The 26741-nt window shown below is 46.5% G+C and overlaps 1 protein-coding gene across 3 annotated transcripts in view; it reads right to left on the bottom strand.

Annotated features, from left to right (window-relative positions):
- The window catches only part of XPNPEP1 (X-prolyl aminopeptidase 1), a 53957-nt gene that overhangs the window by 20551 nt on the left and 6665 nt on the right, over window positions 1-26741 (bottom strand). For 2 of the 3 annotated variants that reach the window (XM_045068500.1, XM_004763881.2), the window contains exons 2-7: window positions 25442-25530; window positions 18029-18153; window positions 6669-6732; window positions 5169-5273; window positions 2351-2443; window positions 1895-2038 (exon numbers count right to left, since the gene is read on the bottom strand). In XM_045068500.1, coding sequence (XP_044924435.1) covers window positions 1895-2038; window positions 2351-2443; window positions 5169-5273; window positions 6669-6732; window positions 18029-18153; window positions 25442-25530 — 620 coding nt within the window. The remainder of the gene's footprint in view (window positions 1-1894; window positions 2039-2350; window positions 2444-5168; window positions 5274-6668; window positions 6733-18028; window positions 18154-25441; window positions 25531-26741) is intronic. The other variant, XM_045068499.1, reaches the window with a different exon arrangement.

Genomic DNA, 26741 nt, shown 5'->3' with positions numbered 1-26741 from the left:
GGGTCCTGGGATCAAACCCCCGCATCAGGCTCTCTCTCTGCCTGCCTCTCTGCCTACTTGTGATCTGTGTCTGTCAAAAAAATAAATTAAATCTTAAGAAAAAGAAAGAAAACAGATGTGCTTGTGACTCTGGCTCCAGGGACCCATGGGAGCCAAGTGAAAGAACCCATCCCAAACACTGTTAACCAGCAGCTACATCTTAGAGGGAGCGTGTTACTGGAGCAAACAAGAGTGCTGCATTCAAACCTCTGTCCAACTCTGTCTGACGTTCGAGAGCCCTGACTGCCTCACCCACAAAATTAATACAACTGTCCATCCAACAAATGTGCATGAAAAATCTAGACTTCCCAGGCATAGCTACCTGTCAGCCACTGTGCTGGTCACTGCAGTTCCAGCTCTGAAAGATACCCAGCCCCTGCCCTTGGGGCTTATAATCTAGAAAGGAAGACCAACAATTAATTCAGCTACAGTCACATTTCTCTGTACAGGGAGCTATGAGAACATACTGCCTGGCAGAGAAAACTCAGCCAGTCCTAGAGGCCAGGGGAATATCACCCACCACCTTACGTTCTCGGAGCCCAGAGACTCACGTGTTGGTGCCGAGACCTAGGAACTCCCTGCCATCTGACTCACTGTGACTATTGCCTGCAAATCACACTTGCCCTGTCACAGCCAGGATCTCCCTGTGGCTCTCAGATGAAACTGCAGCCCTAGAGAAGCTCACCCTATCACCACCACAACCACCACCTTCACCCGCCATGACACAGCACTTACAACTCGGGTTACACCCCTGCGGGAACGGGCTAACCATCTGCCATATTCCCCCAGCAGCTGGCACAGTGTCCCGCACGTAGTCGGCACTCACGTTTGCCCAAACAAAAGCGTATCCCCCGCATCTGCTCTTCCCTCTCCTACAAGTAACAGGTCAGTTAAAAAAAATTTTAAACATTCTCATGGAAAATGGTTAGCTGACCCTGGGCCGCTCACCGTACCTATCCCCCTCCATCCACGCGACCCTCCGGTGAAGGCGTCGCAGGAAAAGCAAGCTGGGGGCTGCCCCCACCACCAGCACCGCTTTGAAGATCAGCTCGGGAATGCTGTTTAAAACTTGGCAAGAGTCTGGGCTGTAATGCTTTCTTCCCAGGACCCCTCTGGGCAATCTGCCTGCATTCCAGACATCCCCCATCCACCTCTCCTCTTCTGTGTGCACCGCACGCCTCCCTCCCCGGCAGCCCCACCTCCCCGGCCTCTCTCTGCAGCCCTCGCTGTTCCATAAATCCACACTTTCAGCTCCCACGAATGGTTCACAGTGCTCGCTCCCCACCAACCACTAACACACAGGCCAAAGAAACCCACCCACGCCCAAAGCCACTAAAGCAGAAGGTTTCTAGATGCGGGGGTGGGGGAGGGGAGCTAGGAAGGTAAACCTACAGATGTGGGCAGAAGAAAAGGAAATGGAACCTAGAACCCACCACCCCCTGCCCTGGCCCGGCTTCCAGTATCAGACATGTCAGGGAGGCAGTTAAGCAACAGTGTGGTAAAAAAGTAATAAAAAGTTAAAAAGTAAAAAAGCCATCTCAGCAGTGGCCAAAGGTCTGCCCACAAGAACCCGGCAAGAATAAATTATGCAAAGTAAGTGGCAAGTAGGTGGCAAGTAGGTGGCCACTGCGGAAACACAAAAAGCTCCTGCTTCCATCCAATGCCACTGGGCCAGGGTGGGGCAAAATCCTACCACAGGCTCAACTCTGCTGCAATGGGCTGGCATGGGGAACTCCGATGCGATGGGCTGGCATGGGGAACTCCGATGCGATGGGCTGGCGTGGGGAGAACCAGGACAGGTGCAGGGAATGGGGAGGACGGCTGCGGGCCCTGTGGGGTGCAGCGGGGGTCTGACCTGTGTAATCCAGGCCCAGTGTGAGGAGGGGCTTGCACGGGCGCTCAGGGCGGTCTGTCCAGATTTTGTCCACCAGGTTCTCCTTGACGGGAATGAGGTGGTGGCCTGCACTTCTCAGAACCTTGGCCATCTTCTTCCAGTAATCTGGGGAGAAATACACATGGCCCAGCCATGCATGAACCAAATGCCAGGGAGGCAACAGTGCCTTCTGAAAGGCGATCCTCCCATGGCCTAGCGCTGGGTCTGCAGGATGGGGAACTGTGGAAAGGTTATCTTCACCACCCACAGCCTTCCCCTGCCTCTCTGCCAGAACTCTTTACTTCACCTTGACCTTTATCATGACCTTAAGTTATACTGAGCCCCCGATGATCCAAGTCCCACAAGCAAATAAAGAATACGGAGAACCATCTAGAATCCACGTCCTCACCCACACTAGAAGGACTCCAGCTCACTCACCTGTAGGAATGATCAGTGGGTCCACACCAACCTTGGATCCTTCGGGAAGTACACTCACCAGCCAGTCTTCCTGAGTTGGTGTGTCCTTCAGACCTAGAGAGGGAAGAATGTAGAAGAAACAATCCCCAATGTACCCAAGCTCATAGTCCTATCCAGAAGGATGCAATTCACCAACATCATGGTAACAGGATCTTTACGAAGCACCTTCTTTCTATAAGGTGGATGGGCAGCACTTGGAAAATCTGAACTTTCCTCAATCCTGGAAGGCTGCAAGAAGGGTAAGATGGGGGCGCCTGGGTGGCTCAGTGGGTTAAGCCACTGCCTTCAGCTCAGGTCATGATCTCAGGGTCCTGGGATCGAGTCCCGCATCGGGCTCTCTAATCAGCAGGGAGACTGCTTCCTCCTCTCTCTCTCTCTGCCTGCCTCTCTGCCTACTTGTGATCTCTCTCTGTCAAATATATAAATAAAATCTTAAAAAAAAAAAAAAAAAAGCCTATGATAGAGCACCTGGGGTGGATCAGATGGTTAAGCGTCTGACTCTGACTCTTGGTTTCAGCTCCGGTCATGATCTCAGGTGTGTGGGACTGAGCCTCACATCGGGCCCAACACTCAGCACAGAGTCTACTTGAGATTCTCTCTCTTTCCCTCTGCCCCTCCTGTTTGTGCTCTCCCTCTCTTTCCAAAATAAATAAATCTTTAAAACAAAAAACAAAACATGGGGTAAGAAGGCAAAAAGAAAGAAGAAAGAAAGAAAGAAAGAGAGAGAGACAGAAAGAAAAGGCAGACTTTCATCTGACTCCTGATAAAAATGGCATCCTGGGAACCACTGCAACAAAGGTACAAGTGTCATTGCAAAGGACATCCTCTCAGCCGTTGGTCACTTTGCCACTCCTGGGCACTTGAGGAGCACTTGGGTGGCAAATGGCGAAGGCGAGGAGCCGGGGACCTTCCTCACATCTCACACCAGGTAAGGGAAACACATGCCACAGTGCTCTCCCCTCACTGGAAGGCAGGATGGTAGACAGGAGGCTCCCAGCCCTGAACCAGGCCTAACTGGACGGTTGACACAAGTCTCAGCAGCAAAGAAATCTTTCCAAAGATTATAAGAGGGCCACACAGGTCCAGTCACCATCAACTTTATGATGGCTCCCTGGCTTCCCAACGCCCAAGAGCCAACAGCCCTTCCCGTTTCCAAGAGACTAGTCACAGGACACCAAATAAGCTTCAAGAAAGGAACTGAAGTTATTTTTGATATTCCAGTTTTTCTTTAATCTGAGCCAATACCTTCTATGTTTGGATGTATGCTTCTTAACTGATCAAATTTTTACTAACAAGTTAATAACTTCTTTGGTGAAATAGATCTATATTTAGAGTGAAAGTTCATATGTTCTAAAACAGTACTTATCTTTACTGTTTTCCCTCCTGACTGCTGATAACCACATAACCACAGAGGGGAAGTTCAAAGGTTTATAAAGAAGTGAGCTCATGAATCTCAATTCCAAAAAACTGCCTAAAAGCTGGCACGGAGTTGTTATTTTGCTATTTGATTCTTGGCTATGTCTTTCCAAACCGCTAGAAAGCCACTTACTAACGAAGTTTCTTTTAATGCCCCTAGTATGACTTTTATAGGATGAAGTCATGCTATTTCCTAGCAGACAGATAGCTGGCAAAATCCCAGGGATGATTCACTCTCCAACCAAACCCACCAGAATTTCCCTACACAGGAGAGATGCCTGAAGAAAGGGGGGCCGAGGAAAGACACGGCGAAGCAGAGAGGGCCTTGGAAGGAAGGACTCCTCCTCCCCAGGGCCGCCACATACCTACATGAAGAACAGGCAGATGGAATTCGCCCCTCTGACACGCTGACCCCTAGTGTGCTGACAGCTGGAGAAGTGGGCCCCAAAGATACCCATACTCAAGGGGTACACTGAATGCTCCACTGGGGTGAAGCAGGAAGTATTAAGATGTCTATTTTTTCTTTTTTTTTAAGATTTTATTTATTTATTTGACAGAGAGAGATCACAAGTAGGCAGAGAGGCAGGCAGAGAGAGAGGAGGAAGCAGGCTCCCTGCTGAGCAGAGAGCCCGATGCGGGGCTCAATCCCAGGACCCCGAGATCACGACCTGAGCCGAAGGCAGCGGCCCAACCCACTGAGCCACCCAGGCGCCCCACATGTCTATTTTTTTCTAAACAATAAAGAAATTTACCTGTGCTCACATCTGAAATGCAGATGGACACCAGTACGTATGTACACACACAGACGAGTAGACACGTATGTGCAGGGTGCACACACCGTAACAGAGGCATGCGGTCAAAAAGTCTAAAGGCTGCCACCTGTCCATTTGTAACAAATGTCTGCCTCTGGGTGTGCGTGTGCATGTGAGAGAAAGAAGGCTTTCCTGCGCCATGAACTGGGTTGCATCCCTCAAAACTCCTATGTTTAAGTCATAAGGGTGGCGCTCTCATCTGATAGGATCAGTGCCCCTTTCAGAAGAGAGATCTCTCTCTCTGCCTGGTAAGGACACAGTGAGAAGGCGGCCGTCTGTCAATCAGGAGGAGGGCTGTCCCCAGAACTTGACCAGGCTGGCACCCTGAACTTAGACTTCCAGCCTTCAGAGCTGAGAAAACAGATTTCTGTTGTTTAAGGGACCTAGTCTATGGGATTTTGTTATGGCAGCCCAAGAGGATTAACACACCCTGAATTCTCGAAAGGGTCCTTGACCTCATCAAAGGGTTAAGATCCAGACACCCTGAAGAACGCTCGGGTCCCTTCCCAGAGCTGGCCAGCTGAAGTCAGTCTGGCCGAGCCTCTACACACCCATCTTCATGAGCGTCCAGTTGCTGTCCATCTGCTTGGCCGCCTGGAGAAAGTAGCGTCCATCAGTCCACATGGCCGCGTGCTCTTCCGTGACAATGGCCGTGCCTGGAGCAGGGGAGCAAAAAATAAAAGGCTTCTGACAACCACATAGACAACCGCACATGGCGGCAGCAGGCCGGCGAGGCCAGTGAGAAGCCCAGCTCTGTGCAGCCCGGCCTCACACCACCACTCACTCTAGGGGACAGGTGGGCCTCTGAAAAGCTCTAGGCTAGAGAAGTCGATGCCCCTGAGAACCAACTGCAGGTCACGCTCTGAAGGAAGAAGTCCTTGGGCAGCCCCGGCTGACCGGTCCCAGCACAGAACCCCACTTGCAAGACCAGCAGAACAGGGGGCTAAGCACCTGCAGTCAAAACGGTCTCGTATTCAACAAGACAGACGTGGAAATGATTCCAACACAGTGATCACAGCAGTCTCCAGCAAATGCCCCGAGGGAACTGCTGCACCTTTCCCGAGAGAAACCAAGTGGAGTCTCAGTACTCACAGTGACTCGCTGGTCACCAGCAGGGAGCTCACGCCTCCCGCCCCTACCTGCCCTCAGTCCCCGCAGGCCCCACAGAACCTGAGGCTTTTGGCAGAGCGGCCAACCAACACAGCACGTCTACGAAAGGAAGCAGTTCTTCCCGAGCCTAGGAGCCTAGCTAGCTTAATAGAAGGGAATCTGAGGCAGAGGGAAATCACCCGAAAATTCAGGAGCACAGTTTTGGAAAAGTTAGGGCAGGACAGCAATGCAGCTCAACATGAACCTCTGTTATTTAAACTGAAAGTGAAATTATTGAACCCCAAAGCCTAGCACTTAAAGAATTATACAGGACCAGCAAGCTGAGGCAGGGGTTCTGGGGTGCGGTGAGTGTCCCATTTCTTATGTACAGTACTAGTCAAACAGGTATTTTCAGTTTAATTGATATAATTTTCCGTATGTATGCTATAATCAATAAAAAGTTCAAAACAGGGGCGCCTGAGTGGCTCAGTGGGTTAAGCCACTGCCTTCGGCTCAGGTCATGATCTCGGAGTCCTGGGATCGAGTCCCGCATCGGGCTCTCTGCTCAGCAGAGAGCCTGCTTCCCTCTCTCTCTCTGCCTGCCTCTCCATCTACTTGTGATTTCTCTCTGTCAAATAAATAAATAAAATCTTAAAAAAAAAAAAAGTTCAAAACATTTTTAAAGAAAAATGTTTTAAAACTTTAAGAGCAAAAAATAAATAAATAAATAAGAAAAATAAATAAAACTTTAATAGCAAAAGCATCAAGAAAAGGGCCACTGAAAGGTGAACTTTGAGAGCTGGGGGATGCCGGGAGTTCACACCTCTCTGCAGAGGCTCAAGGAGGGGAGTGTCTGGTTTACATTTTCTTTCTGGTTCTGTCACAGGCTGAAACTTGGCCCAGTTATTTTTGGGAAGCAAACGAAAGTACAGAAAGAACCAAGAGAGAATTTAGCAACTCACCCGCAGAGCCGTCAAATCCAGAGACGAAGGCCCGCCGACAGTCACATGGAGCAATGTACTCGCTCTGGAAAACAAAAAGGAGGGAGAAGTCAACCTCGACCGGTCACGGGCGCCTGCTCTCCACGTGCTCAGCTGTGTGCGAGGCCCAGCAGGGACACAGAGGCTGGCGAAGCCTGGGCACTGTCAAGGAACAGAGAGCCTAGCAGAAAAATCAAGCTGAACATGAAAAATGCACGGCGCACACTGCTGAAGACCCTAATTAGTGAAGGGCTAAGAGGGCTATTCCCACCAGCCTCTATTTCTTCTTCTGGAGAACAAAAGCAAATCAAGACAAAACATAATCAACTGCAATCTCCTCACTGACATCTTACTCAAAAAACAAACCAACAGCCTTCTCCCTTCCTTACCGCTGACATTTAGGCATCTGTTATTTTTCTGAAGGGAAGGGCTGAATTTCTGTTTTAGGTGCCAATAATTCTCTGAGATCTCTTTAGGCATGAGCTTGCTTCTGAACTTCCTGTGTGTGTTCCCCTCCAAGGCAGCGTCACCAATAGCTCCTGTGCAGATCCTGTCCCTTCCTATTAGGAAATACATGAAAACGCTCCCTCCAATCCAGGAGGCTTCAGCAGAAGAAAATGTCATAACCCAAACCAGGTCTCTGCCATTCCCTCGCCTCTAAATGCAAGGGGTGGGAGACTAGAGAACACAGTAGGTTCTCATTCCCGTGCAGAGGGTACATGGCCACGGGGTGCCTTCTGCCAACAGCCCGTGAAGCACAGAGAGTTAAGTAACTTCCCCAAAGTCCCACGAGCAGCAGAGGTAGGCCTTGAACTTGGGCTCTGAAGCACTCGGCCGTGCAGCTGCCATATGACCCGTCATCTCCCATCCTCATAACAACTCTCCAGGACAAGACTACTGGCAAAAGAGAAACCTGAAGGATGAAGACAGAAACTTTAATCAACCTGCCCACCTCCAGGTCAGCATCAGGGCCAGGATGTGCTGGGCCGGAAACCAGAACTACAACTCCTTCTGTTGGCAGCTTTCTCTGGAGCTAAAGGAGCTGGCGGGGTTAAGAATGCTGAGGACGGAGCACGGGGCTGCCGGACCAAGGCCTTTTTAGATCAACACAGAGTAGGGATGAGAAGGCATCCACATCTCACTCCTGCCCCTTTTATCGAGGCAGCTGCAGCCACAGCCCCAAAGCGGCCACAGGACCGCTAGCCACGGGGATGTCAGAGCAGCCAGAGGAGGGAACCACAACAGGGCTCGAGGTGACACCTGCCACCAGCAGGCCCCGCGATGTGGTCCGCCGCAAGGCTCACGGCATCTCTCAAGCTCAGTTCCTCATTTCTAAAACAGCTCTCTTCAGACTGCAGCAAGCGACAGCAGGCACATGTTTTATTCCCAAAACAGAAAACACTTGAAGAAGAAGAAATGGCCCCCAGTAGCACGTATGAACTGCAGAATTCTCATTTGATTATAACCCAGTAATCACTGGGTGCAAGTGAAAAATGGAGGGCAGAGGAGTCCCCCCCGCCCCACCGCTTCTCCTAGGGTTGCTGTGAGGAAGAGTAAGTTAATGTTTAAAACAACTCAGCAGAAAGCTGAGAGGGCTGCATATATGCAATGGAACAGAGAGTATTAGTTTCTTCCTGAACGATGAGAAAGCAACCAAGAGGCTGAGCAAACTAAGTCAACAAAAGTAAGTCTGGTGCTCTACCACGCAGTACACAATGGGGAAGACCCGGCGGACACTTCTGCTGGACAAGGAGGTTCCCCTGCTTGGGGCTCACCCACCTGTGACACACAGTGAGGATGCCAGCAAAGGGCAGGCAGACAAGTACTGCTCACCTCGGCACAGCCAGACTCTTCCAGGCAGGGACGCACCTCTCCAGGAATGCCCCACCCAGACCCAGGCAAGAGGGAGGGAGGGACAGGGCCTCTCAGAGGAGTTGCCTATCCACAAAGGAAGGAGGCAGGTTTCTCCAAAGGGAGGTGGAATTAACAGCAGGTGAACATGTTTGGTTTGGGATCAAGACAAGGTCTGGGCAAGAATGTCTAGACATGACCTAAGTAGTCAACATGCCAGGAAGCCGTCACTGACCGAAGCTGTCACCTCCACACCAACAGGCTAGGCAGGGTCCAGACAAGCACTGGGCCTGGGCCTCCCACTCTTCCCCCAGCAGTGGAGCTGGCAAAACCCAAGAACATTCTCCCCAGAGAATAGAAAAAGGTCTAAAATAAGCCAAAGCCTTAGCATGCTGGGAAAAAGAAACAAGGAAGCAGAGCTATTGGCTTTTTCTCCAAAACCACCATTTCTCTCCATCTCTAAGACCAGCACTCAGTCCAGGCCTCAAACATCTCCACCTTGACCAAGGACCCAAAAACCCATTCTTCACACACACTCAGAGTGAGCTTTCCCAAATGTCTCTGTAGGCCCTATCAGCATCCTGTTCAAAAACCTGCCAAAATCTCCCCATCATACTTAGGATAAAACCCAAACCCAGCCCAGTGTCCAATGCACCGCCTGACTGGGCCCAGCCCTCCTCACAAAGCTCTCCTCCACTCTCCCAGCCATGCGAGACATTCAAGCCACACTGCCTGCTTTCTGTTCTCTGTACTTCCCAAGCTCATTCCTGCTTCAGGGCCTTTGCACAGGCTCTTTCTTGTGCTTACCAAAGGCTCTCCTTGATGGTGGCACGGCAAGCTCCTTCTCATCACTGCATTTCAGATCAGATGTCACCCCTGCAGAGGGGCTTGCCTGCACCACCCAGAGTGGCCACTTGGCCTTTACCTCTGAGTACAGCACATTTTTCTAGATGCTCTCTTCTTTCTTACATTACTATTATAATAACCTGCCCCAAAATAGAAGCTCCATGAGTCCGGGGTATTTGTCTTTTTTTGTCCCCGTCGCTAACCCTATCACAGCATAGGTAACTCGTACTGGTCTGGCTCTTAACCAGTATTTGCTGAATAAATGAACAGCAGAAGGAAAAATGAACCTATTTCCTCTACCTAGTTAAAACCTTAGCCATCTCTGAAAGTGAAGGAAGGGCTACATCCCAAGGAATGTAGGTGGCCTCTAGAAACGGGAAAAGGCAAGGAGAAAAACGCTCCTGCGTTTTTTCTGGAGCCTCGAGAAAAAAACGCAGCAGTAGACCCACTGTAGACTCCAGAACTATAAGATAATAGGTTTCTGTTATTGTAAGCCACTAAGTCTGTGGTCATTTGTTACAGCAGCAGTACGAAAATAACACATTATTCAGACCAGCAGGGATTCTAACTGTGGGTTCAAACTTCAATGTCTTGGGGTAAGGGCAAGTAAACTAAGTAAGTAAAACAGATAAGGAAGTGACTTCCAGAGAGCAGCTCTTCTCAGCTCTGAGTCTGTCATGCTAGAATGCAGGCCACATGTTCCCACCCTGCAGTATTTCAGAAGCTAAGTATGTGTTCATGAGAGATCACTTAACTTTTAAGGGTTGGCACTGAATTCAAACAACGTAAATAATACATAGCCAAATAAAGCACATCTATAAATAAGGGGAAAAAAAGCTTTAGCCCCCTCTCAAAACCCAGCTCAAACATGTTCTCTTCCCCAGGGCTTTCTGACCCACTCCAAACTCAGAGAATGGCCATGTGTTGTTTTTCAGGATCATGCACACTGGCATTTATCCATGCCCTGCCTTGGGTGATGATAACACACCCCCCCTACTGTTGCCAACAACTATATTCCCATCTAGGACTTCATTTCCCAGGTCCCCATGCAGCTCGATGGAGTCACATGACTAGTTCCTACCAATGGAATGTGGGGCCAAGGTGATGTCTGGGTCAAGACAGTTAAAAAGCAGTGTGGCCTCTCCATACTCCTCCCCCTTCCACCAGCTGGAATAATGGCATCAGAGGATGGAAAGAGCCTGGATCTCCGAATCACTCTCTTCCTAATAGAAGAAAGTCACACACCAACCAAGAACACCCACTCCAGACCACTACGTAAACAAGAGACAAGTACCAGGCCACTGAAACCGTGAGATGTGGGACCACTGCTAGCGATACTCTAATTAATACAGTGGATAAAATCACTCTGTGATAAAAATCACTACTCCACCCTAGAAGAGAGTCTGTTTAAGAAATACAAAACAGGAAGCCAACTCCAGGAAGAATGGGAGTAGGACAGAGGTTAGGAAAATCTGATTCAAGTCTTCCAGAAGGAGAAACCATTAAAATAGCCAAAAATTCAAGTTGGCAGAATCACCTCTGACAGAACATGACCCTTTGACTACACTACGCCCAGGAGCAGAATATGAAGCCTTAAGGTTGGGGAGGATAAAGACTCTGGATTTCCAAGCAGTGCTGGCACAGCTCTGGCCCAAACCAAGGATTCTCTGGGTCTGGAGCCAGTGGCACCACCGAATCTCAATGTTTGGCTTAGATGGGACATGAAAGCAATGAGATTCCCAGAAAGAATGGACAATTCCTCACTGTGAAAGTCCCCCTGGGCCCAAACTCATGATTGCCACAACTCTTGTTCCGGGTTTACAAAGAATGAACCCTCAGAGTTGCAGAAGACAGCGAGAAGCAGACTCCTGGTGTGCCCAGTCTTCGCGTAATTATGCATTTGGGGTGCCTTTTCTCTCTAGCACGGAACAGTGTGTGGGTGTGTGTATTTGTGTTTCGGAAAGCACACAAAGGACAGAATTCAAGATTCCCCTTCACTCTCCAGCACGCTCCCTTCCCCACCCGTAGGAGAAATTCCATCAACCCTCAATCTAGCCTAAAATGAAACAATCAGGAACAAGAGCCACAGAGAACAGCAGCCTCTCTATTACTGGAAAGGTTGCTTTGGCAGGTCACACACAAAGCCAACCCTTGCTCCTTGTCCTCACAGTCCCGGCAGGGCCCCGGAGTCCCAAGGAGCCGTCACCCCAACTATGCCCCACCTCGCCAAAGGTACTGAAACAAGGAGCTCAGGACTTCTCATTTGTTTCTCTGGATGCCCCCACAAATCCTCCCAGATTCCAACCTTCCCAAGCCCCTCTGCCATCTACCTATAAGGTCCACACTCAATCTGTGTTCTACTGCTTCTCCTCCAAATCCTTCCCCTCTTCTCTGCTCCTAAAGCCAGGACCAAGTCCAAGCCCTCCGGACCCTGACTCCAGGATCCCACAATGGTCTCCCAATGGCTTCTCGGCTCCCAGTATGTCCCTTCTCCAATCCACACTCAACACTGCACCTTTGATTAATTGTGTCACTCTCTTGTTCCAAAGCCCTCAGTGGCTCCCTAGTATCTGATAAAAACCTAAATCCCTGACTCTCAGATTCCTCATCCAAGGAGAAGCCATCCAATTGTAAAATTCTGGGATCATGGGGCACCTGGGTGGCTCAGTGGGTTAAAGCCTCTGCCTTTGGCTCAGGTCATGATCTCAGAGTCATGCGATTGAGCCCCGCATCGGGTTCTCTGCTCATCGGGGAGCCTGCTTCCTCCTCTCTCTTTCTCTGCCTGCCTCTCTACCTACTTGTGATCTCTGTCAAATAAATAAATAAAATCTTTAAAAAAAAAAAAAAAAATTCTGGGATCATTAGCAGGGGATGAAGAGCTGTGGAGAACCTGGAACGTCACCTATGGTTTGGCCAGTCTCGCTGCCATTCCCCAGTTTAACAAGGAACTGCTTTGGGCATATTAGGCCCAAATCAGGGTATCAGATTAGAAAACAACTTTATAGGGCACCTGGGTGGCTCATTTGGTTGGGTGTCTGCCTTCGGCTCAGGTCATGATCCTGAGGTCCCAGGGTTGAGCCCCATGTCAGGCTCCCTGCTCAGCAGAAGGCCTGCTTCTCCCTCTCTCACACCCCCTGCTTGTGTTCCCTCTCTTGCTGTGTCTCTCTCTGTCAAATACATAAATAAAAATCTTTTTAAAAAATTTTTAAATAAAAAAATTTTAAAAATTAACAGCTTTATAATAACAAGAAAAAAAAAATGGCTCAAGAACACCACCCAGAATGAAGAATATCGAAATAAACCTGGCTTATCAAGGACATCCCCTACTAGTACACATATAGACTGTACCCTAACTCCAGGAAGGAAAATACAAACTGAAATCCCAACCGACCCTTAACCAGAAAACTTTCAACTTTTAATTCAGTAACATTCACAGTCCAGCCTTTCCTCCACCAAGGCCTCCCCTAGAGGTGAAGGCTCATGAATGAATCAGAATTGTAAGGAGTCTTCCGCCGGGACGCTACAACAGGCTGTGCGACCCTCTCAGAGGGGACACCCGATTTCACACAACAGTGTGCTAGGGGACTGTGAGGGCGAATTTTCTGTGTCACCCTGGGGGTTAAGGCATCCTAAGAGAGCTAGCTGGGAAAACACTATTGAGGTGGTTTCTGGGAGAGACAACATCTGAATCAGCAGACTGAAGACTGTCCTACCTATGTGCTCAGCATCCAATCCACTGAAGGTATGGAGGAAAGTGGAATTTGCTCTCTCATTAGAGCTGAGACAACCATCTTCTCCTGACCTCAGAGATCACCGTTCCTTGTTCTCAGGCCCTTAACTCAGACAGGGACACACACCATCGGTGTTGTCTGCAAGCTGGAGAACTAGGAGCCCTCGTGGTAGAGTTCGAGTTCCAGTTCAAATTCGAAGTAAACCAGAGAAGCCTCATGTGGGAGCCTATCCCTCAGGATTAGTCTCTGTGTACGTATACATCTCTATATATCCTATTGGTTCTGTCCCTCTGGAGAACCCACACTGAGACAGTGACTCACTAAAGACCCCACACCAACTACCACATAATGTGCTCCCACCACAGGAACCATCATCCTGCTCAAAACTGAGATAAAATGGTTGCAATCCCATCAGTCCAGGGCAACTGCCTGATGCTGGAAAGGCAGAAACTGGAAAACATCACAAGTCCAAAGGCTAAAGCCTGTCACTGACAGGAGACAGGGGGGAAAAAAGGATTTCTTCAGGGACAAGGCTAGAGTCTGCCCTTCCTAAATGCTGGGGAGCCTGTCACCTAGTCTTCTACCATGACTCAGGCTCAGACTGTGTTGACCAACCTACTTATTCACCTAGTCCTCAGCCAAGATGAAACTTGGGTTCCTGTGAAGGTGGTGAGTCTTGTTCATCTGTCCTAGAGAACAGCGGTGAATAGAAGAATCGTTACCAACGCCCACCCTACAGTGCACCCACCTCCCCCCACCTCCCCACTGCCTGCTCAATCCGACAGTAATGTACGCCACCACCATGGCTTCTTCACATGCCACCAGCCCCCTTGCTCCAGCCAGATCTGCTACTTTTCCTATACTCACAACTCGTACTTTCTCACCTCCTCCTTTGCAGAACCCAGTCTTCGGTGGCTTCTCCTCCCCACACAAGGATCTCCCTTTCCTCTCACCTCTTCAAGGATCAAGTTCTGATCCATACTAGCATGAAAAGTACTACTGTGAGTCAACAGACCAAGGAATTCCATGAAACACTGAGTCCCTGAGCCTGCCCCTGAGAAGACTGTGCGAATTCCATTAACATTTTAAGTCTAGAAAATGCTGAATACCTCATCCTCTCCTTATAGTTGCATAGTGCATATCTGTATATTAAAGGCCCTGAGAAGTCCTGCAGTTATGAAACTGTTCAAAAGAGCAAAGGGCTTGAATAGACATTTCTCGGAAAGAGACATACAGTTGGCCAACAAGCATAGGAAAAATGCTCAACATCACTAATCATCATGAAAATGGAAATCAAAACCACAATGAGATATTACCTCATATCTGTTAGGATTCCATTACTGAACAAAAAAGAAAAGAAGTGCTGGCTGGAACCCTTGTGTACTGCTGGGAGAATGTAAAATGGTATAGCCACCATAAAAAGCAGTATGAGCAGTATGAGTTCCTCAATAAATTAAAAAAGAATTACTAGACTGAGCGCCTAGCCAGCTCAGTCAATAGAGGCATGCGACTCTTGATCTTGGTGTCCCGAGTTCGAGCCCCACATTAGAGATAGAGTTTACTTAAAAAAAAAAAAAAAAAAAATAGAACTGCTATACGATTCAGCAATTCCACTTCTGGGTATACATCCAAAATAACTGAAAACAGGATCTTGAAGAGACATTTATATACCCATGTTCACTGTAGCATTATACACAAGAGCCAAGAGCTGGAAGCAACCTAAATGTTCATCAATAGATGAAAAGATTTTTTTAAATGTGGTATATTAAAAAAAAAAATGGTATATACATACAATGGGTTATCATTCTGCCTTTAAAAAGGAAATCCTGGCGCACCTGGGTGGCTCAGTGGGTTAAAGCCTCTGCCTTCAGCTCAGGTCATGGTCCCAGGGTCCTGGGATCGAGCCCCACATTGGGCTCTCTACTCAGCGGGGTACCTGCTTCCTCCTTTCTCTCTCTGCCTGCCTCTCTGCATACTTGTGATCTCTATCTGACAAAAAAATAATAAATAAATAAATAAATAAATAAATAGGAAATCCTGTCATAAGCTACACCTTAAAGACATTATGCTAAGTGACATAAGCCAGTCACAAAAAGACAATGGTTTGATTCCACTTAGATAAGGTATATAAAGCAGTCAAACTCTTAGAAACTGAAAGTGGAGTGGTGATTAGTGGGAGGCGAGGGTAGGGGGCATTCAATGGGTACAGAGTTCAGTTCCACAAGATGTAGAAGTTCTAGAGATCTACTACCCAACAATGTACACACAGTTAACACTACTGTACTATACACTTAGAAATAGTTGAGATGGGGCGCCTGGGTGGCTCAGTCGGTTAAGCATCTGCCTTCAGCTTGAGGTCATGATCCCAGGGTCCTGGGACTGAGCCCCAGATTGGGCTCCCCGGGGCTCCCTGCTCAGCAGGAAGTCTGCTTCTCCCTCTCCCTCACAACCCCTCCTCACAACCCCCCACCCCACTCATGCACGGTCTCTCTCAGTCACTCTCAAATAAATAAGATCTTAAAAAAAAAATAGCTGAGATGATAAATTTAATGTTAAACTTGCTTAACATAATAATAAAAATAAATAATAACAATAGAATAATAAAATAATAATAATAAAAAGAAGCTCATTTCACTATTTTCTTGACCACTGAATATGCTTTCTGCAGAACACCTTGAGACACAACAGGAATACTGTGGAATACTGTTTGGGGAATACTGTTCCAAACACTGAAGTATACTGAACTTCATGCTATTGCCCCAAAATATCCAATCCCTTTGGTTATCCATTTCAGCCCTTCATTTGCTCCTGAGGCCAGGAAATCTTGTTTCCAGGCAGGAGGCCAAGCTTCCTCCTACCCCAGGTTAATGCTACTGTCGCCACCATGGGATCTGACACCTTTGGGAGGAGCAGAAGAGAGGCCAGTTAAAGTGGACATCTTTTAGCAACTGTTCAATTTAACAGTAATCTCTTCCACGCCACCCCTCCATCATGGTGGACCCTCACCAGTGCCGTCCCACATAGGCGCGCACACAGACACGCACACACACCAGGACCCAGGGTCAACACCAAGCTACCGTGCTAATCAAGTTCTCACCCAGGACTCTGGATTTGGGATTGAGGTTCTAGCTCAGTCTGGTATCTTGAAAGTAAAAGAGCAAGAGGTATAAATGTGGGAACTGTTGGATGGCCCCCTATTTACCATCTACCTTGCCTAAAAAAGGGAGAAACTGATCTACGGCAAGAGCTGAAGCCTTTCCCATCCCAGTTGTTCTGGGCCAGCTGAGTTCCTGCCCTCAGGTTCCATGAGACGCCCCCCCCCCCATCTGAGGCCCTGACATTCCACAAGTCCAGATCCCATCATCATTCACAAGCTGGAGTTGGGCCAAAGCAGTGGCCCTGCCCTTACAGCCTTATAAAGTCTTTTTATTGTTCAGAGGACCTCAAGGCGGTTTTTATTACCTACAACTTAAGGCTCCTACAGGACTAGCTGTATTTCCCCCTATAGCTTATGCCCTCCTTGGGCTTCTGCCAGGAGGATTTGCCATGGTGTTTCCAAAAAGCGCTCCAACCTTCCCTGCATCTCCGCCTTTGCTCCTACTAACCTCCCACATAGAATCCTTTCCACTTCCTCTACTTATCCAACTCTACCCATTCTTCAACATCCAGTTCCAAAGCCTCCCCTGCTCATTAAGCCTTCCATCATCTTCCCTCTCACCCTCAAGCTTCCAGTGCTTTGTCCGCATTTCTTTTTTTTTTTTTTTTTTTTTTTTTGTTTAAACAGACAGAGATCAGAGATCACAAGCAGGCAGAGAGGCAGGCAGAGAGAGAGGAGGAAGGAGGCTCCCCGCTGAGCAGAGAGCCCGATGCCGGGCTCGATCCCTGGACTCTGGGATTATGACCTGAGCCGAAGGCAGAAGCTCTAGCCCACTGAGCCACCCAGGTGACCCTGTCCGCATTTCTTGATGGCACTGCCACATTCCACCTTGTCATACAGACATGTCTTTACTCCATGACTCAACCATATGCTTCTCCAGAACAGGGCCATTCTCACCTTCATGTCCTCACCTAGGACACGAAGCAACTCACCTAGGGCAGTGCCTTGCACATAAGTGAAGGCTATAAAGTATGTATGTAGAGAGGACTCCATGTAAGAACAGTACTTTTTATGTTGTCTCTTCCCTCTAACAAACCGTAAGCATAGTGAGGGAAGGAGTTTAATCTTAAATTCACCTTTGGAACCATTCAAAGTCCCATTCAAACACTTGCTGACTCAACGTCCTCAAAGAGGAAATACTAGAATCCTTTCGCCCTCCTGCCCTTAGGCCCCATCACATGCAGTCTCCACCTCTCCAAACCCAACTCCTCCATGTTTAGGGCACTAGTGTTCTCAGAGGTAAAGGGCACTTACTGAGTTGCTTCCATCAAAGGTAATGGTTGGTGGGGGAAGGAGAGGAAAGGGTGGTGTTCAGAATTATGCCTACAAACTACAGACTGTACAATCTACAATCTGGCTGTTCTTCCAGCCATGTCAGAGGAATGGGACAGTCTGGATGGGAAGAAGGTAGGCAGGACAGACAATTCTTGGAAGGACAGGGTATGACAGAAGATAGGGTACGGTATGTAAGCAACACAAAGGCCTAGACCTTTTCCCTTCCATTTGTCCATAATGCTTCCGCAAGTTATTGAAAGCTGGCTACATTCACCAGAACTAAGGAAGTCAGGGCCAAGTCAACAAGTGTTCGGTGAGACCCTATTAGACAAAGGCCCCTGTGCCAAACCCTGCTTAGTTGGGCTAATGCTTAGTTGTGGACTGACAACTAGAATGCTACAAACACACTGGGGATGGGGGAAAAGAATGAAAACAGAGGAGAGGCTGATGAGATCCATCACCTGCCCATCTCCACTCAGTACCTGGTGGGCATCTCCCGACGGGATGATGTAGGCCTGGATCGGTTCGGCCACATACTCCGTGTTCCTCATGGCTTGTCTCAGCTGCCGAAGCAACTCAGAGGTGACCTTTGGAGCCATTCCACCCTCTGAAACAATAGCAGAGTTAGTTCCAAAACCAGCCTGCCCAATGCAACTCAATGACTAGTTCAAAGGGAGCCCCAGAGATGCACCTGCCAGCTGCCCCACCCCAGGGGCATCTTCAAAACTACCCACCCCACCACCAGACCAAAACCAAAGGTCCCAGAAGCTCTAAAGTTCACAGTTCTTATATACCACTTCCAAACAGCCATTTGTGGTAAGAAAAGTTGAGCTACTAATACTCATTTCCAAATTGATCGGTTACCTCTTTCACTTCCAGAATTATTTTCTAAAGAGATAAACAGATGCACAAAGATACCTGTTTATCTTTGTTTATAATGAAAAAGAGAAGGGGGGGAATACATAATTAGGTAAATGCATTACAAAATCATTAAAAGTTACACAGACAAAAAAAAAAATTACACAGACCTATACTTAACTTGCAAAGACACCAACACTGGTGGGTGATTAAAAAAACAGATTACAAGGGGCAGTCAGTCAAGCGTCTGCCTTCAACTCAGGTTGGGATTGAGCCCTGTGTCAGCCTTCCTGCTCAGCAGTGAGCCTGCTTCTCCCTCTCCTTCCCACTTGTGCTCTCTCTCTCGCTATCTTTAAAAAAAAAAAAAAATTACTCAGTAAAGACATGTCTGTATAAACCATTCTTATTTAAAATCATGTATGTGTATAGGGACGTCTGGGTGGCTCAGACTGTTAAGTGCCTGCCTCCGGCTCAGGTCATGATCCTAGGGTCCTGGGATCGAATCCCGCATCAGGCTCCCTGCTCAGCAGAGAGTCTGCTTCTCCCTCTCCCTCTCCCCTTCCTTGTGATCTCTCTCTCTCTCTCTCTCTCAAATGAATAAATAAAATATCTAAAAAATTTAAAAAATTTTAAAAAATAAATAAAATAAAACCATGTATGTGAATAATGCACAGAGAAGTTTCTAGAAGGCCAGTCACCCAAATGTTAATTAGTGGTTACCTTTCAATAGAAGCATTTGGGGTGATTTTTTTTTAAAAGATTTTATTTACAAAAAAAAAAAAGATTTTATTTACTTATTTGAAAGAGAGAGAGAGCAAGAGAAGAGCACAGTGGGGGAGAGGGAGGAAAGGGAGAAGCAGACTCCCTGCTCAGCAGGGAGCCTGACACAGAGCTAGATCCCAGGACCTGAGCAGATGCTTAACCGACTGAGCCACCCAGGTGCCCCTAGAATGATTTTTCTTTTCTTTTACTGGTGTCTTACTGCTTAAGTTTGACTGCATTAAAAGAAGTATGATGTATACTTTTGCTAAACAGCCAACCACAGATTAAGAGGAGAAAGGTGACTCCACTACAGATCAAAGTCAAAGTCATGTACTCTAGTGAATACCTACTATCAACTAGGTGTGCAACCTGAAGGAGAAGGGGATCGGACCCTCAGTGGTCTGTGTTTGCCGTTCTAAAATATGGCAGGAGCAGAGTAGATCCAGGGTTTTCAAACAGCCCTGAAAAAGTCGCAGGGGTCCCTAGGAGTCTATCCCAATAAAGCTAGACCTTTTGGGGAGAGAGTTCACCAGCTCAAGGAAACAAATATGAAAATCATTAAAAAGAAAATGGTAAATGTAGTCTTACTAAAAATTCTTAAACTTTTACTAATTTCTATCTACTCAAAAAGAGCACTGCCTCCTAGTGAATACAGACTATTTCTATGTATTAAAGGCTCAGATGATGTAAGCTTACTTTCAAATCGCTTTTGCTAGTTCTTTCAAAAAAACCTTTTCTCAAAAAAGTACTGGTATCAGCGAACAGTTCTGATCAATCACACTGTCTGGTAACGATAGATACATGACTAGATAAGGACTCTCTCTAGTTATAGTCCCATGGATATATAACAAAGTAACTTCATAAAAAGCCAGTTATAAAACAGTGACCATACATATTTTTCTATATCCCATATAGTAATACAAAACTATACTATTAGAATTCAGGTTGAAGGGGCACCTGGGTGGCTCAGTGGATTAAAGCATCTGTCTTCAGCTCGGGTCATGATCCCAGGGTCCTGGGATCGAGCCCTGCATCAGGCTCTCTGCTTGGCAGTGAGCCTGCTTCTCCCTCTCCCTCTGACTGCCTCTCTGCCTACTTGTGATCTGTCAAATAAAAAAAAATAATAATAATAATAAGGAATTCAGCAACCATTAAAAAAAAAATTCAGGTTGAATAATGAGTTTTTCCAGCTCATTTTCAAAATAGATTTTATATTTTAAGAGTTATAGATTAATAGATTTATACAGAGTTCCCATATACCTCACTTCTCCCAACGTAAACAACTCCTCCACAATCAAGACCTCCCCACCTACAGAGAGAGAGTGTATTATGCTAAGCGAAATAAGTCTGGGAAAGACAAATACCAGATGATTTCACTCATATGTGGAATTTAAGAAACAAAACAAATGAACATGCGTGGGGTGGGGAAGGAGAGGAAAACCAAGAAACAGACTCATAACTATGGAGAGCTGATGGTTACCAGAGGGGAAGTGGGCGGGAGGAATGGGGGATGGAGATTAAGAAGGACCCTGGTTGGGGCGCCTGGGTGGCTCAGTGGAGGACCCTGTTTGGGGCGCCTGGGTGGCTCAGTGGGTTAAAGCCTCTGCCTTTGGCTCAGGTCATGACCCCAGGGTCCTGTGATCGGAGCCCCACATTGGGCTCTCTGCTCTGCGGGGAGCCTGCTTCCTGCCCTCTCTCTCTGCCTGTCTCTCTGCCTACTTGTGATCTCTATCAAATAAATAAAATCCTTAAAAAAAAAAAAAGGAGGGTCCTGGTTGTGATGGGCACCAGTACTGTAAGTAAGTACTGAACCACCAAATTGTATACCTGAAACTAGTACACTGTATGTTAACAAACTGAAATTTAAATAAAAACTTGAAAAAAAATAAATTTTTTAAAAAAATCCCTTGCCAGAGTGGTATATTTGTTACTCCTCCACGAACCTACATTGACATGTTATTATCCCCCTAAATACATGGTTCATGCTAGGATTCACTCTTGATGTGGTACATTCCATAGGTTTTGAGAAATGCTTAATGTCATGTATCCAGGATATAGCATCACATGAAATAGCTTAATAGTTTTCATTACCCTAAAATCCTCTCTGCTCAGTCTACTTATTCCTCCTCTCACTGCCCCTCCACCCCTGAAAATGACTAATCTTTTTACTGTCTTCATAGTTTTGCCTTTTCCAGAAAGTCAAACAGGTAGAATCATAGAATTCACATAGAATTCACAGCCTTTTCAGACTGGCTTCTTTCACTAAGCAATATGTATTTAAGGTTCTTCTCTGTCTTTTCATGGCTTGATAGCTCATTTATTTTTAGTGACGAGTAACAGTCCGTTGTTTGGATATACCACAAGTTTTTTTTTTCTTTTTTTTTTTTTTTTTAAGATTTTACTTATTTATGGGGCGCCTGGGTGGCTCAGTGGGTTAAGCCGCTGCCTTTGGCTCAGGTCATGATCTCAGGGTCCTGGGACTGAGCCCCGCATCAGGCTCTCTGCTCAGCAGGGAGCCTGCTTCCTCCTCTCTCTCTGCCTGCCTCTCTGTCTACTTGTGATCTCTGTCTGTCAAATAAATAAATAAAATCTTTAAAAAAAAAAAAAAGAAAGATTTTACTTATTTATTTGACACACAGAGAGAGAGAGAGAGATCACAAGCAGGCAGAGAGGGGAAACGGGCTCCCTGCTCAGCAGAGAGCCCAATGTGGGGCTCGATCCCAGAACCCTGAGATCATGACCTGAGCCAAAGGCAGAGGCTTAACCCACTGAACCTCCCAGGTGCCCCAAAGTACCCCATTCTTAATCTGCAAGGGTAGCTTCAACCACCAGCCTTAGGACTCCATCTCAGAGTCTCCAAACGACAGAAATACTTAAAAGAGTCACTGGAAACGGGCCTATTCACAATTCCAACATGCCCATGTTCCTTGCATTATACCTGCTTCTGAATACTTTACTGAGGAGCATCCTTTCCTTTTGTCTAATCTACAGAGCCTGTAATTTCTCATCTATCTAAGAAAGAGAGATCACAGTTATCTGATCCAACCTAAGTTTATATGCCAACACCTCCAACTGGGTTCAAAATAAAGCCCACTGCGACCTTGTAAGCTTGCCAGCATCTGAAACTTTACTAGGACATTTTCAAGGGTTTCAAACCATATTTCTAAGCAAGTTAACATTAAAAAGAGTCAAGCCAAAATGTGGACTTCCCCTGGAGCAGTATTTCAACCTTGGCTGCAAGAGAGAACTACCTGGGGGATGTCTAATTTAATGACTCTGGAGTACAGCCTGGGCATCTAGAATCTTAAAAAGCAAACACATGACACAAGCGAATGTATTTTCTGTCAAGATAATTCATTTCCTTACTGAACGTGGCTTCTATTTAGGCACATTCTGACTTAAGGATTTCAATGGCACTGACTATGGTACATATCAACATGGTCACTGACTTCATCAATAAAGTCAGCAAAACCAATGGCAAGCACAAAATCCTCAATTACAAACTGAAAACCATCCAAGGCAAAATGGAACTGGTCGAAGGCATTCTCTGGCCCCGGAAGCTCCTCACCACCACACTCCGGCCTTCATCACCATCTCCTGCCTCATCCTCGCCTTCTTCCACTTGACGGTCTAACTCTACTACAGTGGCATTTCACACTTCTCCGAACAACGCCACCTGCCATCACCAGCGTCCCTGCCTCCTCCTCCTCCTCCTCCATGCCCTTCACGTGTGGTTGGCCCACTGCGTCAGATGCAGCCACTTTTTCGTCACCCCTACCAGACACAAAGAAAGAACTCCCAATACCACAGCCCACAGTTAGGACGTGGTGAGCGGCAGCGGCAGCCACAGCCGAGGTGAAGAAGACCGTGAGTGGCAAGGGCCCAAGCAATGGGCTGTGGCTGCGGAGGCAGCTTCCATGCACAAATGTGGCCGGGGCAGTTGTAGCCCTGAAAGTGACAGAATGGGTGAGCAATGAGCATGGAGGGGACAAAGCAGCCACCCAGAGAGATTGGGCCCAGGTTGTGGGGGGGGGGTCTTATAAGGATCAAATAGGTTACTATATACAACACACTTAGAAACAGTGCCTGGCACATAGTAAATGTCATGTGTGTTTAATTCCTAGAGTTAGATACACAATTAACTAGCCATGGAAGCAGAGCAATAAATAGTGCAACACATGTACATAATGCTTCCCCTCAAGAAAGGGACATGTCATCCTCATTCCTGAATAAGACCTCCATATACATGCTCAAAGATGGCTGAGCAATGTCCCTACTTCGTGTCATGATCTTTCCAGACTTAATACAATCAACAGTAATGCATCTTCAGTGAAAGAGGAGAGCTAGGATACTAGACGACGTCGTATTACAGCATCTGCTCTTTCCACATTCCATCACTTTCAGAAATTTAGCAGCAGCCAAGAGTTAATCAGGGTGTGCAGGGAAGTAGGAAGCCAAGAGCAACAAGCCTAGTCCATGATGTAACATTAGCCCAAACGCTGCCAGGTATTTTTAAATCGTGCTTTAAAGAGAATGACTCATTTCAAAGTCTCTTGCATATGTGGGCTTGCTTTCAGAAATAAGTTCCGAAACCTTCAGCCTTTATCATAAATACAACTTTTCTCTGCTTAGAAGTACATGAAAAGCACACCGTGTTTACCTCACCAGGTAGACAGGAGAATTCTGCTTGAAACAACACATGTGAAAGCACCATGCACAGCATCTGGTACATTATAAAAGCTCAAGAAATATATCATTTGAATCTGGATCTGCAGCACCAGCTGGGTTTCCTACACGTCTCATTATAAGAATAGAAGGGGCTGGTTTACTCCAATTTCACCATCTTAACAAACACAGAGCTGCCAGGCTGCTCCGCCAGCATCAATCGCTTTTCAGGCACTGGTTTGCTTCTTGGTCTCACTGCTGAGCGAAAACCAAGGGCTTTACATACACTGATGGCCAATTCTCAAAATAACCCTCCCAGGAGAGGCTGCGGTATTCCCATTTTACAGAAAAAGAAACAAGAGTTAAACACTTGCCCCAGTCAACAGGACTATCAAGCACCAGGACCCAGTATCTATCCAACTCCCAAGTCTATGCTCTATTTTACCACATTACCTAGAGGACATGACAGAGGCTCTCTTCAAGTATTCGAAGACCAATGGAATCAAAACAAGTGGGCTCCGGTTTCTAGTTGGGATCTGCAACCCAGAAAACTGATGCTCCCTGAAACCTTCTTTCCTCAGACAAACTAAAGAGAAGTTCTTCTGAACTCTACATTTGATAATTGTCACTATTTACCTTCCCTTATTTTTTTTTCCCCTTCTTTCTTCCATCTTCTTCTCCTCCCAAATACCACCCAAAATATGTTGGATATATTTATCTATATTTTTAAAGAAAAGGGACCTAATTGCAAGCAGTGATAGCATTGCTCTGCCAAAAAGAGAACAGTCACGGTTGATGAACTTCAGGTAATCAATTTTTTCAATCGACTAAAAGGAAGTGCTCTGGTTTTCCTGGGCAGCCCAGAGAAAAGCACTAGTTTCCGAGGGATAGAAATAGAATACTTTACCACTTTTCAGAATTCAGGTTTCTAGCAACCCACAATACAACTAACCAGTTCTGGGAAGAGAGCATGGTTCCAGAAAGTTTTCCTGAAAAGATTTTCCTGAATGCATAATTGATACAGCAGAGTAGTATACTATAAACTTCTCTTTTCAAAATTTTACAACAAAAATTGAAAGCCAACCTCTAAGGTAACCACTAAAAGTTTACATCAGAGATGGGGAAAACTAGAATTGGGCTTTTGGTGGGGTGTGGTGGGGTGTGCACGGTGGGGAAGAGACTCTTAAGCCCGGAGTCTGATATTGGGCTTGATCTCACAAGCCTGAGATCGTGACCTGAGGCGAAATCAAAAGTGGGAAACTTAAATGACTGAGCCACCCAGGTGCCCCCCAAACCCTAGAATAGGCCATTTTCAATAAGAACCTATCTCTCCTCCTCCACCACTACTGCCCAATCCCAAAGTAGGACATACAAAAATTAGAATCCTGTAATTTACTACCTTAAGTAAGTGGTAAATACATAAACAGTAACCAACTACCCAGAACCCAAAGGGCAAAATGGCTTTTAATTTCCAGATAATATGCCCCCTTAGTCCCAGCCACGAGGAGTTTTTAATCCTTTACCCTCTCTTTTCTCCCAACTTGGGATTAGGGTACAGGGACCTAAAATTCTTTTGAGACATTACATCTAATTAATAAGCAAAATATTACCTCTTTCCACACCTGGGTCTCCTGAGTGTGTCACCTCGTTAGGCTCAATTATTCTTAAATTTGTCAGCTGAAAATCCTGGTGATTCGCCCTTAAGAAGAGAAAGAACAGGATATTGCAGACTTTGACCATAGGAAACGTGGCAAGGCTTAGTTAGAGAAGATATCTACTTGACTTAGCCGTTTTCCTTCATGACTCAGAAGGACTCTAACCCTGGTATCATAATGAAATAAGTAAAAGTCTCAGATAAAACTTGCAACTAGAGCAGCACCATGGAAGGCAAACCTTCTCAGATCTAACCTCTAATTCTTGAATTCTCTTGTCTAATCTCCTAACTAGTCGAAAAAGACTTTATGTCTAATCTCCTAACAGTCTAAAAAGACTTTATTTGCAGTAACTGTGTTTTTCACATGTATAAATTCTACTTGGTTCTTTTTAAACTGCCTGCTCTTCCCTCATGGTGTCCCATTCTTTTACTATGATTTCCATTCTTTCTCTTAGCTTTAATTATTTGGGGCCCTTATTTTAGAATTTCCATTAGAAGGTCAAAATCTTCAAGTTCACTGGGTCTGCTGGCTTCCCCTCAGTAAGTTATTCCTTACATGTTTTGTAATCTTTTATTAAGAGCTTATCTTCAGGGGGCACCTGGGCGGCTCAGTTGGTTAGGTCGTGACTGCCTTCCGCTCAGGTCATGATCCTGGAGTCCCAGGATCGAGTGCTACATCGGCCTCCCTGCTCTGCAGGGAGTCCGCTTCTCCCTCTGACCCTCACCCCTCTCATGTTCTCTCCCTCAAATAAATAAATAAATAAAATCTTAAAAAAAAAAAAGAAAGAAAAAGAAAGAAAGAAAGAAAAGAAAACTAGACATGTCCTAGATTATACAAACACTACTGTCCCTGTTGTTTGCTATAAAACTAATTTCCACCTTACTTTTTTAGATAGGAGATTTACCCACAACTCTCCCATCCCCATACTATCCAGGGATAGTATGATGCCCTGGACCCCAGGTATGAAGGCCTCTGAGTGTGATAACCCCCCCAGGATCAGCATACCAGCTACCATTCAACCTTTAAGTTCCCCTAAATTTCTAGCACCTGAGGATTTCTTTTCTTTCAAGTCCATTCAGTCAACAAAGATTCATCGAGATTCTTCTATAATCCAGGCCTAGACATAACATACTCTAGACATAACAGTGAACAAAACAGACAGCATCTCTGATCTCAGGAGGTATACAAGGATGGGGGGTAGGGGCCAGAGGATGCTGAAAAGAGAAGGATCCAGTTTAACCTCCAACAGCTCAAA

The sequence above is a fragment of the Mustela putorius genome, unplaced genomic scaffold (genome assembly GCF_011764305.1).
Source record: "Mustela putorius furo isolate JIRA1106 unplaced genomic scaffold, ASM1176430v1.1 tig00003909_pilon_pilon_pilon, whole genome shotgun sequence".
NCBI classification, from domain to species: domain Eukaryota; kingdom Metazoa; phylum Chordata; class Mammalia; order Carnivora; family Mustelidae; genus Mustela; species Mustela putorius.
The sequence above is the reverse complement of the archived record's forward strand: the minus strand, read 5'-3'. Positions and strand labels throughout refer to the sequence as shown.